This window comes from Adiantum capillus-veneris, chromosome 10 (assembly GCF_014529385.1).
Source record: "Adiantum capillus-veneris isolate H3 chromosome 10, ASM1452938v2, whole genome shotgun sequence".
In the NCBI taxonomy this organism is placed as follows: domain Eukaryota; kingdom Viridiplantae; phylum Streptophyta; class Polypodiopsida; order Polypodiales; family Pteridaceae; genus Adiantum; species Adiantum capillus-veneris.
In genome coordinates, this window is record NC_140940.1 from 67886149 (window position 1) to 67903197 (window position 17049).

General features: G+C 42.7%; 1 protein-coding gene across 2 annotated transcripts; it reads right to left on the reverse strand.

The window, feature by feature from the left end:
• Window positions 1–7937: 7937 nt before the first annotated feature.
• Window positions 7938–11710, reverse strand: LOC147448996 (peroxisomal membrane protein 11E-like). Of its 2 annotated transcripts, none has more exons than XM_086521382.1 (8): window positions 11573–11710; window positions 10365–10592; window positions 9648–9722; window positions 9465–9539; window positions 9280–9360; window positions 8683–8736; window positions 8427–8594; window positions 7938–8121 (listed from the first exon to the last, which is right to left on the reverse strand). In XM_086521382.1, the coding sequence occupies exons 2-8, from the start codon at window positions 10554–10556 to the stop codon at window positions 8089–8091; spliced, it is 678 nt and encodes a 225-aa protein (XP_086377508.1). In that variant the 5' UTR covers window positions 10557–10592; window positions 11573–11710; the 3' UTR covers window positions 7938–8088. The 2 variants fall into 2 exon arrangements, with proteins under 2 accessions (XP_086377508.1, XP_086377510.1); XM_086521384.1 differs by having other exon boundaries at window positions 11503–11633.
• Window positions 11711–17049: the final 5339 nt, after the last annotated feature.

Here is a 17049-nt window from a genome sequence, read left to right on the forward strand (position 1 = left end):
TGGGGAAAAGGGCCAGTGATAATCATAAATGGGTGCATGGGAAGTATAAGCCAATGCATGTATGCCACGTCAACGACGGTGCAAAAAACTCTAGGAACGGTAAGTAGTGGAACTTTTATGGCGAGAACACGTAGAACAATAAGGAGGGTGGGTATTCTTCCTCATAAACCTCCTCGGCGATGTCTCCCTGCTGTTACACATTCGCCATCGCCGAGCTTCGAGGAGTCTTCACTACAACCGCAAACTTCATTGTCATTGGACTCTGTCGAACACTACCTTTCTCTACCTTACACACCTGGCTACGGTTTTGACTATCCAAGTAAGTCTTCTTCCTCTACAGACTCACCGTCTTCATAGTGTATGGGTAGGAAGAAAATTTTGGAGAAGATTCATAAAACCATAGATGAAACTTCGGCTATCATCACTTCTCTTAAAGCTTCCTTACCAATTATTCCGCATAGCAAGATACAAAGGTATGTATTCATTGAGCAAGTAGAAGCGCTTCTAAGGCTTTGGAACTTGCGTGTGGTAGTACAGGCCACAAGAATAGATTTTGATCGACCATAATCAAGCAGGTTCTTGACTCCTTTAATGCCGAAGATGGTAGTGCTGTTATCAATGGTGTCAGAGTTACAACAACTCTTGACGACATTGCATATGCCTTCAAAGTGCCTAATGAGCCAAAGCCGACCACAGCCTCAGCGGAATAGATCAGCATGACACTAAAAGAAGATGAAGCAGCAAAGAAGAAACGCAAAGCCAGTGGACAAGGGGTTCGAGTAGCAGAACTGGATGTCCCCTCAGTGTACAAGTTTGTGGCTGAGGCTGCTAGTCTGAAAAACAACCCTACGTATGTGTCAGAAAAGCTCTTTGTTATGCTTTTGGCAAAAAGATTAAATGCTTCAGCTAAGATAAATTTGTGTCAAATTTTATCTCATAATGTGCTCTAGCAGACTGACAAGCTAAAATCCCAGAGTGTATTCAAGGCTTGGTATGTCTGGCAGTTTTTATATTGGGCAGCTACGCCAAAAGCTCATGATCAGGTAGGATGGCTTGGAGTCGAAAGCCAATCCCAGAGACTGCCAATGTCAAGCTCTCTTCAGATGAAGAAGATCTAGGAAATCAGTTGGCCTTGACCGGACAAAAGAGAACGGGCACCCAGGAGGAAGCCGGTGGTTCTAAGAAACCAAGGATGATGTTGACCAAAAGCAGTGCTTTTCTTAAGTAGCTTGAGAATCATGTAAAGTCTTTGCCTATTGGAAAAGCTTCATCAAGCCAAAATTCAGTCACGACTGAAAAACAAACTCCAGCAAAGACCAGTGCTGGGAAGGGCCAGCAAAAGGAATAGATTCCAGCGGACAACAGCACTGGAAAGGGCTCCAAAAAAAAGACAAGCGTTGAACAGCCTTTAGTCAAAGATAAGGGAAAGGGTCCAGTACCTGATAGTCCAAACAGAATTCCTTTCAGTGAATTAGCCTTTTCAATAGCCAAGAAAGATAAACTGCAGCAATTGTAGCATAATCTCCTTAAAGACAACTGACATTTTAAACTACTGATTTAGCACATTTACCATACATGGCTCCCGTAATGGTTTATGAGCCAGTTCAATCTGACCAGGAAAATGTAGTTGATGGATGCTCAATGCTTATTTAATCATCATAAAATACCATTGTCAATGCCTTAAGTCAAATGATGGATGCATCGGCGCCTAGTGAGCAAGTGGTTAAGCTCCAAGAAGACTTAGAGAGCAGTCAGTAACAGGTTCAGAAACTCCAGAAGGATGTGGCTACACAAAGACTCAGGCATACTATTGCTGAGAATCAGTTAGTAAGGACAATCAATGATTTGCAGAGAAAGCTGTTGAAGATAGAAACAGAAAATAGGCAATTAAAGGAAGATAAGGTAGCAGCTTTGAGAGATGATGATCGCTTTCAGACTCTGCTCCGAATGAAACAGACAGATCACAAAGAACTGATGACAGCTCGCACTGCAATCAAGGCTTCTCTGACAGAGAGATATGTCTACAATAACCTCGCTGATATTCTGAATCCAGAGGGCAATGTCACTTTAAATATGGACAATCTGAAAGCCCTGATGGAGACTATTCAAAGTCATCTACATGATAAGCTCTCATAATACAATACAATGTTGGAAAATCAAGCCATCATGGATTACATTGAAAAACAGAATAATCCTGATGAGGATTCTGAGAGGGAGGAAGAGAAGGATGAAGAAGGAGAGGACAACCAGGCCGACAAGCCAGATGGTGAAGACGATGACTTTTCTCCTTCTCCACCTTCAGGATCTGGAGCTGGTGGATCTGCTGCCTATAGGGGGCAGTCAACCCAACAGAGACCAGTCAAACCAGTACAAAGACAAGCCAGACCAACAAAGGGGAACTAGCGGTCTGAGGATCAACAGCCAGGCAATGGAGAGAAGGGCGAAATCAAAGATTATCCAGTACACCAGTCACAGCACTTTGTTGAAGGCAAAGGAAAAGCCAAAGCTATGACTAAGTCCCTCAAGGGTGATGAGCAGCATTTATACAGCTCATCCCACTGAATAAGAGATTAAGACATCAATATGCTCCTACTACTAGGATGTATTTGGAGGATGATACTCTGATCTTTGATCTGGCACGCTTTCAAATGCTGTATGTTGGAGCCAGAGAAATGGTGCAACACTAGAAATCGGCTTCCTTTCATGATCAAGAAGTGTGCCAATTGCCTGAGCATCCCAACAGAATCCAACTGCTGGACTGGGTACCTGAGTGAGAGCTAACTTCTGATGATAGGCTAGCCAACCCACATTGGCAATGATAGTCCATTGCCTGGAGTTGGACTTGCTCCTTGGAAACAGGCCGACATACAAATGTATGAAAAAAGTCAGAACTTAGCTGAAAGAAGTTTTACTTCAAATGCAAATTGCTAGAGGAGTTCTAGACCAACGAGTGCAGGCCATCATTGAAGAACAAGCTTCTAGTAGCAAGGGACCTCGGACTCAAATGACAGTAGGAGAACATGCAACTGCTCTCTGAAGACTTTTTCAGCTAGTCCAGGTTACCAGAAAGATGATGCAACAGGAGGATCAAACCATTTTAAATTTTCTGGGGTTTGTGTCTGATTATCCAGTTCTCCTGTATGCATTACCTGCTCCCTGAATTGCCCAGATTCTTTTTGACCTTGTATCCCCAGCATCCTGAACAGTGGACAGGCTCACTTACTTTGGTATCACTAATGACCTTTAGGATTCGTATGAGCAGGCCATTGTGAAATAGAAAACTTGGCAAACATTGATCAATGACTCCCTCAAATTGAATGATACCATGGAGTTGCAGGCCGAAATGTAGAGGGTCAAACTCTGTTTGGGGCAATGGAAAATCCAGCTCCGAGGTTTGACGAAGATCACAAATTAGTTGCTGCAACTGACCATGGAGTCTTCCAAAATCCCTGAAAAGGATATCACCGCCACCCACAATACAGGGAAATGGCTGAGATTCTCTTCAAAGCTCGAATCAAGACAAATCAACCTCTTGCACAGGGATGGATCCACACTGCCTCACACTGCCACAAATTGGCTAGAACTCGCCTGACAAAGAGAAAACACACTATGTATGATCTCGACACCAAAACTTATAACCCTCTCACGCCTTATGAATTTGAGATGTCCATTGAAAGGCAGGATGAGCTTGAGCAGGAGGCCATTTACAGACTTATCCAGAAGGACAATGCTGGCACTGGAACTTCTCAGGCACCAACACCAAAGAATGGCAAGAGGAAGCAGGTTCAGTGGAAGGATACTGGGTAGTTTCATCTCAGAATTAGACGGTGGATTTTTCCAGTAGGGCACTGGGATCTCCTTGGCTGGGCACCCTTGAAATTACAATTATAGGGGTGTCAAGCACTCAACAAGCATGAAATATGGCATAAGGCAATACTGAAAGAGTACTATCATGAGGAACATTGGCTACATACATGAGGAACATCGGCCAACTCAGCACACCAAATCAGAATCAGGCGGTGATTTTTTTTCAAAAATTTTGGAATCATACCAAAATTCAAGAAAGGAAGGAAGGATGTAGAAGACGAAGACAATCCTGACAGGTGGGAACTGTCCCTTAGAAGATCGGCCAGCAAGAGGCAATCGGACTAGCAGTAATTACCACAAGCAGATAGTAGTAACTTAGGAGAGCTATAAATAGGACCCGCTACATTGTAATGGGGTTCTGAATTGTATATACTTGGCTATAGCTTTCTTAGTACTTTCAAGCTCTTCACATCTAGCCGCACTTGTAATCATCAAATCTGTAATTATCTGAACTTGAACCGTTATACACTGTACTGGTTAACCTTGAGTTATTAATCTGAACTGGCAAATTCTCTTCTCAGCTATGTCTCGTCGCAGTATCACATTTTAGTTCTGTTATCTATTTTAGTTCAGCCAATGCTCTGTTTCACTATCATTATTTGAACTGACGACATACCCAGTAGCTGTGAATTCTAACACCAGAATCAACTATCTGAAGAGATCAGCTCCAATTCCACCCATCACCTCTATTAGTGTGTTGGAGTTAAAAGTCCATACAAAAATGCTCTATCGCGGCATGAAAGAAACTTTAGAGCTCAACATACCCTTGCTCAATTATTCCTTTTTTTTCCTTTTTAAAACAAATGCTCTATCAACACCATGATGTGGAGCGAGCATACACAAATGTTTTGTTTTTGCCATGGAGATGCACTCTACTTGTACAGCTTGCCATGGGTAGTACAAGAATCACGTATTCTTTGTAAATACGATTAGTGCCTAGTTTAGAGTCATAAATCAAGTACTTATGTGTGAATTTTGTGGGTGTAATGTGAATGTATATACCTTCATAAGTTCAGAATAGTTTGAACTCACAAATTATAAGAGGAAACAAAGCACTCATAAAACTATAAAAGCAAGGGACACAAGAAAAAAAAAGAAAAAAAAACAAACAAACTAAATCACGTTGTTTGCTACGAAACAAAACTAGATAAAACAAAACATTATTAACTTAAAAATGTTTTTAGAAAAGGAATGTGTAAAATAAGTTGACGCAACTTACTTGGCTTAAAATAAGTACTCAACTTTAAGCAAAAAAATGATAAGACATCTTAAAAACTTAATCCTAAAAATCAAACTTCACACAACAACTTCTAATGAAACACATTCCTAAATACTAAGGTAAGCTAAATACGAAATCGAAAAATGAATACTACTACAAACCTTTATCATGCATAGCTTGGACAACAGCTAGGACATCCCTACTCACGTCGTCGGTGCCCAAGAGTAGGTTGCAAGTTTAAATAGAGGTCATTCATGCTTTGAACGTACTCTATAAAACCAACGATCTGAGTTTCTATCACCCTCCGGAGGTGATGGGCATACTCATCCATGATAAAGGCTAGCCTTTGTCAAGCTTTATTAAAGATACTAGAAGCGCTAAAGATCATAAGGTGTTATTAAGTCAAACAATAAGTGGGCTTTTTAGCTCCCCACTTCTATTGAATTTACTACTGATTATCTTGAACATTCCAAAGGACGAAACATTAAAAATAAACTTACTACGATGCAAAAATGAACGAACGTTTTTCATGATTCTTTGAATGAGTATCCTTTTTCAACTAGTAAAGAAATAAGATGGCAAGATTGAGCAACAAAGGTAGATTTACTAGAACAAAGATGAGAAAATCTAAATAGTTGAGAGCAAATGACACCGTAGTTAGCTAAAAGAGAGAAATGTGAAGCATATATATGATTTTTAGATTGGCATTCAAGGCGCTTATCATAGATACCTACTTCTAATCCCAAGGGAGTCTGAAAAATCTTAAGGTCTAAAAAGGCACAACTATCACTATTTGTGATACAATTAAGTTCACAAAACTCCTTGGGATAAATTCCTCCGCCTACAGAACTCGAATTCAATTGAGTACATAAAATCTTGAAAAGAAGGAACGTCAGGGACAAAAAGATCATCTACAAAGCATCTTACAATGCATAATTTGTGCAAAAATATTGGGCAAGTGTTAGCAAGGACAAGACGCTCCATAAAATCAAACTCATAAGTAAAAAGATAGAAATTAGCAAAAAAACGGCATAATTGGTACCATAGGGATACCAATTGTTTGCTTCAAAACAAAGTCGCCGATGGTCATATATAAATTGTCCAAAAGAAAATCTAACCAAGATATGATGTCAATGTCATCTACAATCCTGATGAATCTCTTTCTTCCTTTGTCTACATCTACATTCTTATTTTTTAGCCATAAGAAGTCAAAGTTCAAGGCTTACTTTTCTACTAGCAATGCATTGTACCTATCCTTCTCAAGCTTGCACGCAAAAACTTTTGAGTAAGAGACTTGATTCTAAATTTAAGGTTCTCCAAATTTAGCTTCGTATATAGCATTGTAAAGTCAAAGTTTGGAGACATAAAGGAGAAGATTTCTCCTTAAGGCTTCTTGAAGAGTTCAAAAACTTAAAATAGGAATCACACCTGCTGAATCATTTAAAATCCAACTTGAATCAATAGGTACGTCTGCTTCCTTTAGCATATTTTTCCACAATTCGTTTTACGCTTTTGCATGAAATTTGAGTACTCAAAATCCATCAAGATGGTATGTCCCCTTGTGTAGGCAATTCAAGCAAATGACAAGTCCCTTGCATGTTCTTTCATGGCTCGATATCCTTGCAAATGGCTTGGTTGCCTCATACAAGTACAAGCCATAAGTTCACAACTAGAATCTTGTGTGGACTCGCGGAATGGAAAATCAAATGGTAAATTAGACGACTATAAAGCCCAAAACCTCTCCTAGTAGTTTTCAAATTTCCTCTCCTATGCTTTTTAAGTACACTATACACAAAACTTACAGGCATCCATCCAACCATCACAAATAAATAATATTTGTTTCAAATTTGAGAGTCTTAACATCTTCAGCAAGGCAAACTTTGATGGTCCATTAAGTGTCTGTTTTTCTGCTACAATTCATCTTTTCCGGAAGCTGAAAGTTTTTATTGTATCCACACAAAATAATAAAGAAAACTAGAGGAGGATAGGAAAACGAAATTTAACACGCCTCTTTTTTTTTTGTCTTTCTTCTGTTGATCCTGAGAACAAACTTTAATGTACATAGTAAAAAAACAAACCTAAGTGGCAACGAGGTTAATGGTTCAAATCTCATTGTATTTATCACATTAAAATTCTAACCAGACTGGGAAATGAAAATTGTAATGAGAACTTCCATGTTGCCTAGAGCCCAACACTAGGCTTGAACATCCTTCCTTGTAAATCCTTCCTTCTCAACACCTACATTACCACTAGCATCTCTTAACATGCACACATCCACACACGAAGCCTTTGTGCTTACGAACCGGGTATCATATCCATCAGCTATACTAAGGCCCTTCAGGCAAGCCAATCACCAACTCAGTTCATATTTATAGCTTTAAGGACTTTAATGGCTACTCTGCAAAAATTTAAATTTCAGCGGCAAAATCATGGTGAATGCAGATGCATATACCTCTCGTTTCAAAACACAAAGGGCCCCTAACAGGCATCAAAGACGCCGTCCCTCTTAACATTCAAAACGTCGGCAAAAAAGTCATACAAGCTGATAGACCTGCAAAAACTAAAAAGACACTCAATTTGAGCTCTGATTGAGTCCACCATTCAGATGTACCTACAACCTACATATACATATTTATACACATACAGCCACCGAAAGCACAGCTAATACAAGCTGATAGACCTGCAAAAACTAAAAAGACACTCAATTTGAGCTCTGATTGAGTCCACCATTCAGATGTACCTACAACCTACATATACATAATTATACACATACAGCCACCGAAAGCACAGCTAATACATGATGTGCACAGACGGCTGATAAAATCCTCACAAACACAGTTCTAAAGAAGCATTGGGATGCAAACGTTACAGCTCAAATTTTCTCGCTGCACCTGATAGTGCAATAAGTAACAACAATAATGCCTTGACAAGGGGTACCGACAACATTGAATGGTTATGATGGGTAATAACTGCTACGAGTCTCCAATCCCCATGCTTGCACCTTATTTGACCTTGGCCTTTGAAGATGGAAGCAGCTGCAATACAGCAAAAAAGAAATGAGCATATATTGTTCCTGTGGTTTGCAACATGTCGATGGACGGACCGACTGAAACAAATATAGAAAAATGAAAAGTACCAAAACGCCCCTAAAATTTATGGATATTTTCCAAATACCCTTCAAATTTCAAAATTTCAAAAATCCCCCTCGATATTTGTAGACACAAATGCTGACTGTGAGCTCACTGGTGTTTTTTTTCCCTCTAATATACTTTAGTCAAATAAAAAAAACAATGTAAAAATTGGAGCGATCATTCGAAAAAATGACAGAAAAGGCATGTACCTGATAGCAAGAGATCAAGGATGTGACAAAACCAAAAGCTCCAGTGACCCTTGGAGTGACCTTCTTGGGTGCCAACTGTAGAAGACCAATGGCAACGACAATATCCAACGATGACTTTACCCATCCCAGCAGCCTCTGCTCAAGCTGCTTTTGCAGCTTTTGTTGCTCCTACATTGCATAGTCAAGAGCCCCTTCAGCACAATAAAGTCTTGCCTTCGAATACAACTCTAAACCCTAAAAGTGCTTGGATACTCACAAGTTCGTCTTTTGCCAGTTGCTTCTTTCGACTAAGATGTATCATTTGCCCTAACTGCAGAATGCCATCAATCAGTCAATCAACCAACCAATCAGTGTGCCACAAAAATCATTTTTGCAGCCAGAAGCACTCACTCCTCTTTATGATTTTCCCGAGAAGGAATTTGTAAAATTTAAGCTAGTTTTTACTATTTTACACCATATTTCTCAAAATATAGGCGAGATTTTCCCCCTTCTTCTTCCTCTCAATTGGCACTTTTTAGTTTCAAAACGGCACGATTGTAAGCTGAGACATACTTTTCCCAAACACTACAACCAATACATCAATTGTATGCACCATCTTCTGTTCTGACTATATGAATCAGTTTTTGGGAAAAAATTTACAATTGTAACCATACACAATTCCTTTTTATTATTTTTCCAAGAGGGAATTTGGAAAGTTTCAGCTAATTTCTACTATGTTTACATTATTTTTCTCAAAATCTAGGCAGGATTTATCCCTTCTCCTCCTCCTCTTAATCGGAATTTTGAATTTTTAGAAGCTGACAATACACTTTTCCCGAACACTGATACATATAGAAGGTGTAGGGCGTGTCACCTCATGCAAAGAATTTGTTGCAGAACCTCCAAGGAAGCAATACAACGAAATTTTTGAAATCAGCTCGGTGCGCTCTTTATTCTACAAACACCCAAATCTCCATCAAGCAAGTTCACAATCTGGGGAAGAAAAAGAAACTCAAAATACTAGCACACATGCAGAGTAATAGCGATGAAGAAAACTACCTTGTAAATCCCTGTCCTGCCAGCCCATACTATTTGATCCAATGCAAAGAAGGTGGCCAATAGACAGCTCTTCGCCTGTTGCACTTAAAATCAACTGACTCATTCCACATTTCTATGTTGGTAACATAAAAAGGCACAGAAGAAGATAATTTTTAGTAAAGTAAGCTAAAAGAAGTCACTTGCCCTTGCAAGAAGCACTAAAGGTAAGGGCGTCGTTCTTGCTGCAGGTGTTAACAGAGCCTCAAGCTCATTGACAGACTGCAACAAAAGGAGAAAAAACATTAGTGCAGGCAGTAAATTGGTTGGTAACAGTCCTCATATTTCCAACACATGAAACAATACAAACATAAATAAGTTTGTCACGCAGCGTTGCTAAAAATATGTCTCATGTTTTATGATGGCCGAGACGCAAACAAATACGAATATAGTTGTGCATATACTTTCGACACTCACATAGACAGTTGCCTAGCTGTATTCTCAGGAAAACTCAGATCACCTAAAAAGAAAACATAGACTCATAGTAGTCATCCACAAGACAATAAGATAATCAGCAGTATCGCGCATAGTAATGACCAAATACTACGGAATCCCCACTAACAAAAACACAAAGGAGAATGTCTGAAGAAAAAGGTTTTCATACTGAGTTTCTCTATCAGGACTCCAAAGGCTCGGCCACATTGAAACCTACAGGCACACATCTCAACGTGTAATCAAGCACGCATACACATACACGCACTACCACGTCAACCTCTTGTAACAAACTGGCTTCATCAACAACAGCCCTTGAGCACTCAACTGAAGGCCCTTCTCTTGCACACCATGTATAACCTGTAGACTCGCTACAGCATCACATATGCAAAAACCCATAGAAAAGCCTTAAGCGCAAATTAGAGTTCTTACCTTGAGCAGACGAAAAACTTTACGGGCTAGACTAGTCGTCTTGTCCACTTCCCGAGCAACACCTGGTTCACCACCACTAATAAATTTTGAGCCATACTGAATACTCCTACAAATTTTGTCCCTAGCCTCAGCTTGGTTTAAAAAGGCTTTGATGAGAGCGAGCTCAGTTCTGGTGGCGTTCAATGTCTCCATCGTCGTAGCTAAGGGTAGGCACCTCCTTCTTTAAGCCTGCATACAAAGCGGAAAAAAAACTATTAAGAAGGTAAGAAACTGCAAATTCCCAAATAGGATTAATGGCATTAAAGAATCAAATCTCAAGAACAAAAAGTTTCCCATACATTGCCACCACACTGAATTTTTGCCATAGTGCTTGATAATGGTCTTAGCCCTATGCTACGTTCAACCATAATCACCATGTGCCCAAAGAGTCTACTTTGTAGAAACCTGTGTTTTTGTCTCATAAGAGATCCCCATGATGCCTTACATAGGCCTACACAAGCCTGGCTTGTTTCCACGTGGCAACCCCTTATCTCAGAAGGAGAAAGGGGTGTGCTTTTAATCAACATACATGTACTAACGTAAAAGTGGCAGCTCAATCACTTTCTTCAACTACTTTTTAGCATGCCATGGTGCTTATACTCTAAGGAGGTTCATGTATTAGCATTCCATAATCAAGCTTTACTTGGCCCGACATTAATTTGTACAAAAACCGACAACTTGTAAGTCTTTCAAATTACAACAACATAGCAAACCCATTACAGGAAAACGTACTCTCTCTCTCTCTCTCTCTCTCTCTCTCTCTCTCTCTCTCTCTCACATTGAACTCATTGATTGTAATAATACCATATTGCTCACACTTCTTCCAACAACCAGCAAGGACAGGAAAAGCAAGCCATGTTCAGATGAAACAGAGATGTAACAAACAAAACAGGACATCAAGAGAAGATGAAGAGACCGCATAGCCGTTTTCAACAAGAATTGGAACGGGTAGTTTTGGGACAACATACCAATCGCCCCCCAACAACACACACACACACACACACACACACAAAACACGGCACGTACCCCACCCATACACACAAAGACAGCCAGTTAAGTGCATACACGCACAATAAGACATACACCAAGAGAATTATACCTGTGCAGATAAAGATTCGTGAAGCGCGCAACAAACAGGCACGAAGACGTACACAGAGAGAGAACTCTACCTGTGTGGAGATGGCGCGGAAGAAGAGGATCAACAAGCTTTTGCGTTGGCAAAAGTGCTGCTTTGGTCTTGGAGCTTGATCTTTGCTTTTTGTTGTGTGAGGCAGGGAAAACTGGATTCCGGGGGTGTGGGGTGTGTGTGTGAAAAGGCAGGGACCGGGGGTCCGAATTGAGAGGCTACATTCGGGGCGCTATTCCCTCAACCTCTTCTCTTGATTTGGTCCTTTTCTCGCGTGGCAGTGGGCACACTCATCTCTCCCTCTCTTGGGATAGTTTCCTAGTAGCCTACCTACGACGTCAAAACTCTTCTTCTTCTTCTTCTTCTCACACTTTTTGGCCTGCCCAAAGAGATAAGGCCATAGTGATGTGTTCCCTTTTTGTTAGTGAAAAATGTCATATGTATTTTTAATTGTTTTTTAATGCACTTTTTTTTTCATTGGGTGATAAGTTAGTGGGCACTCGTTGTGAAGCAAGAACGCTATCCGAAAAATGATGAAGCATCGAGGCAAGATCCTGGCAATCTCAAGAAACAAGAAAAGCAGTAGAGTGAATCCTCTCTCTCTCTCTCTCTCTCTCTCTCTCTCTCTACGTAGGCCGCCGCACTGAGAATTGAGAGCGCTATGAGCAGGGTAGAGAATCGAGATTAGGTAGACATGTTGTGATATTGTAGGGTGCTCCCCACGATCATTCATGCCTCATGTTGCTCGAAGCCGTAGGCAATGTGGATAGAATCACCAAAAAGTCTCAGCTAGAGCCTAGAAGGGAACGCTCAAGAAGAGAGACAACTCAGAACGCGGAACGGGGCTGTGGTCACCTGTGGATGGAGAGAGAGAGAGAGAGAGAGAGAGAGAGAGAGAGAGAGAGAGATGGGCGTCTGATCGATTTTGAGTAAGCTTTGCTTTCGTCACTCTTCTAATCTCTCATTCATGCATGATGATGCGAGGGATTGGACTAATCTCTTCTAATCTCTCATTCATGCATGATGATGCGAGGGATTGGACTCGCAAGGGCAGTGTAAGGGGCTCATGAGTCATGAAAGCGAGAGGAGGGTTTGTGGAGCCGGGAGAAGGGGTAGAGGTGCTGGTTTAGTAGGGACTCATACGAAAAGAGAGGCATTGCCTCCTGTTCAGAGAGAGAGAGAGAGAGAGAGAGAGAGAGAGAGAGAGAGAGAGAGAGAGAGAGAGAGGTTGTCCTCTGAGTTGAAACGTGGGAGGGAGGGAGAGATTGAGTACCTCAAAATTTGTCCCCATTCTTGTTTCCAACACTCTCCGACTTAGAATCGAGTCTAATTTCACAATAACCCAATGATCCCATGGCCCATGCCCATTCCCTCTCTCCTCTCTCTCCTTAGTCCTCACATATGAATGAGCTCCGATCTGTCATCGATCGATTTGACCTCTCTCTCTCTCTCTCTAAAAAAACATGCACATCATATGCCCTCTCTTCCTTCACCTTTCTCCAGAACCTTCATGTATGCATGTTGCCTCCCCGAATGCGACCCAAAGTAGCCACCTGTCAATGCAAGCATTGAATTGTGCAAGCTTTTCCAAACGCTACAAAGAGAGGAGACAATGACAGTGCATGGCAACATACTCGCTCACACAAAGTGATTTGATGGGAATGACAACAGAGGTGAAAGAGTAGGGATGATGAAGCAGCGAACTTTGCAAAAGTTGTGAGCCCATGAATGCTTTTGAATGTATCTTAGACAAAAGAATATTGTTCTCCGCCATTGTGAAGGTGCGGCCAAAGGACAGGAAAGGGGCTTTGGATAGGTGAACTCTTACTCGAAGACCTTCTCTTCATGCATGACAGCTCAATCCTAAAATTTCTACATGGATAAGAAAAAGAGCATCCCTGCTTTGCTGCTAACCCTTCTCTCACTACAAGAGGTACTTAATATTAGCAACGCTCGCAGTGCGACGCTCAAATGTCAAAACCCACGGCGTCACTATAGGCGTCGCTATGGGCGTCGCTAAGTTATAAGTGAAGGGGATCGGGGAGCACCACAGACGGAGAGTGAGAGAGAGAGAGAAGGAGACAGACACGATGTGGGTGGGGAGACTCCAAGAGTGAGCAGCCCCCTATACACTTATGCTATGTATAAGGTATACAAGTCAGTGGGCGCCCAGACTCTGGGCGGCCGGGCAAGGCACAGACGCCTATACCCCAACAACCTCCCACTTAAAGGCGACTGTGCCTTTAAGCAAGAGAACATAGTCTAAAGACTACAAAAGGCGAGAGAAAACCGCTCTCAACCGATGCCCACTGGCTGGCTGTGATCGAGTGCATTCGGCTGTCCTGCTCCCGTGTAAGTCCATACACCACCAGACGTACCGCACACGTACTGCAAGTATGTACACAATACCTGCATATCTCCCTCGTGCACTATGCCATCATCAGTCAACAAACGACTGACAACCCCAACTGCAAATGCTCCCACTGCAGCTGCGATATCCGGTCTCAAGATCAACATCTCATACATGAGACCACCGAATGACGATGCAATGCTAGCGGGCCCTGCTAGCTCTACGGAGCATGCATCAACATATATATCCCTGGCAATAGGCATCTCTGACTGACAAGGCGTGTCAGCCACATGCATCTTCTGACTGTCCGTAAAAGATGCATCAACCTGTCGTGCAACCTCAGAGCAAACCAGCTGCTCTAGGTGTCTGCTGGAAGACATATCCTGCACAACTATATCCCCATGCTCACTGTCGAGCATAGAAAGGAATGACTGCATAATCGCTGACATCTCAGCCTCCTCTGCAATCATCCACTGCAAACATGACCACTCAATCTGCTGTGACTCACTAGAGCTCTCATGCTCTAACTCCGTATGCATAGACTCTTGCACAACGTCCTCCTGTCGTGACTCACTAGAGCAAGACCGCTCTACCTGTCTATCCTGCATAGAAGTATCTCGCACAACTGACTCTCTGCTTTGCTCAGTCACTAGCAAAGCATGCATGTCTGACTCTGTCACCTCTCTGTGTGACTGCTCAAGTCGTGCCTCAACTGTGTGCACAACGAGCTCACTACTCTGCACTCCATGCAAAGCATCCTGCAACCCACAAGCAAAAGAGACTCGCCTGCTCTCTCGCTGTCTACCTGGCTGCGTGATCACAGAGACAACACCGTCTCTCCCGTGATCCACATGCAATGGGTAACCTGTACCACTCCTGGCACCTCTCGCAATCACTAGCGAACCCAAATGCATCACAAAATCTCGCTCTCGTAGCGAAATCTGACATCCACAATCTCTAAGCTGACCAATCGAGATCAAACTCACTGTCAAATCTGGTACATAGCGCACATGTCGTAACAAGTAAGATGCACCACTCGGTAATGACAGTCTCACATCTCCTGCACCTGCTATCGCATGCACCGATCCATCGGTCAAACGTACACTGCCAAGCATCCCGCTAGAATAGCTACAAAACCATGCACGATGCGGCGTGACATGAAACATAGCATCTGCGTCTAGCAACCACTGCGAAGGGAGTGCACTATCCACATGTATAGCATCTCGTGCATAGCTCGAGGTAAAAGTGACATCCCCGTCACTAGTATACTCCGACACTACATGTGCCTCAACTGTCAAAGCAACTGAGTCCATGGCATCACTACATACATCTCTGAGACTACCATGTCTCCTACGATGTCGCATACGACGAAAACAGCGCCGTCTAACGTGTCCAGAATGACCACAATACCAACATGTCATCTGTCGGCGTGCTCGTGAATGTACATGTCTCACACGAGTCCGTGATGACTCAGATCTATCATACATATCATGTAATCTGCGCCAAAGTGCTCTCGAAGTAGTCTCATACATAACAAGAGCATATACAGATTCCGCAAGGTGCAAAGAGAGCGTAGATAGTGCCATCTCCTCTAGCTCCTGCCACTGATCGTCAGACATGTTTGAAGGTCTACCTACATCACCACTCAATGGTCGATGCAACCCTCGCTGTGTCAATGCATCAAGCATACACTCTCTCCATGCCGCAAAGTCTGACCCATCAAACACGCGCATCTGTGAGAGGTCACAATCTGATCGATCACCTGTCTTTGCCATGAGCACAATGTAGCAAACTAGAAAGCAAAACCACCTCACCAACAACACCTGGAAACTGTCTACCAATATGGCCAGAAACACAATGTAAAACCTGTGAGACACACTCCAAAATAGAGCTCCCGCAATGTCAATACAAGCCTCGCCTGCTCTAGTATCACACTGCAATCTGTGAGCTAATCACCAAGCCCACACTGTGCGGTATCGATGCATACACACGCACAAATCTCCCACCTGCAGAGAACACCGCACGCAAATGTTGAGTGCAACCCGCAATCTCTACCTAGAGCGCATAAATGATGCGCATAAAACTCCTGGGAAAATTTCGCCAGAGTTTCGTCAGTAAAACGGCCACAAAACCAGTAACCAAACTGATTGCACGCTCAAAACCATGAGCAACCAAAGCGCATCAAACCGTACTCCAAATGCATGCACCAATCTCCACACTTTGCATACATCATTGCAAACACCTGCAAATCTAGTACACAAATATCTGCTCTACCTGTGACTGCCAAAAAACATGCTCGAGGCATACATTGCCGAGCTCAAAATGCAATCACATTAGTCTCCCTGAGCATCAAACCACATAAGGCATACATCGTATCCTCCCACCTGTGAGGAAACTTGCAGCAAATATCACTCTCACATCTGAGAGCAAACCATGTGTGGAATCCTCGACACACAATAAACAACTGCTGCTGCAGAAAATTCAGCGTTCAGAATTTTGAAATTCTGATATGACGAGCGCGTCCGGAGCATGCCAAAACCCCAAGGTAGACTCCTGGATCATATGTATCCGAGTCCGGGTGTGAAAGCTATGCCAAAAACAGTGTTTTTGGGACCCGAGAGTGCACAAATAAACTTGCTGCTGTACCTGCTGTAATTCAAAGCATAATTTCAGCAAATAGACATCACCATCGCGTCCGGAGCATGCCAAAACCCTGACCTAGACTCCTGGATCATGTAGATCTGACTCTGTATGACGGAGCTACGCAAAAAACTGCGTTTTAGAGCCCGAAAATGGCAAAAACGAGCTGCACACAGTCTTGAACCTGCTCCTGCTCCACTCTGCGTGATGCAATGTCCTCTCAATGCAAGCTCCAACACAAGAGCTCTTCCACAACAGCATCCAAGCACTCGAATGTCAAGCTCTCCTCCGCCGAGCACTTCTCTAACGAGCTCCACTGAGCTCAAAAGCTCCTCTCACCAAGGAAGCCGCAACCGCGTCCTCGACCAAGCTTGACCACACCAAGCTCCTAAGCTCCAAAGACAATGCTCCTCAAGCTAAAATCGCTCTCCGTGAAACTCCGCGATCGAACTCCACCGTCGAGAGCGAGCGAGCTATCGCCTCGAAGCTCTCAAAGCCGTCGTGCTCTCCGCGGTCACCATAGCTCTGAT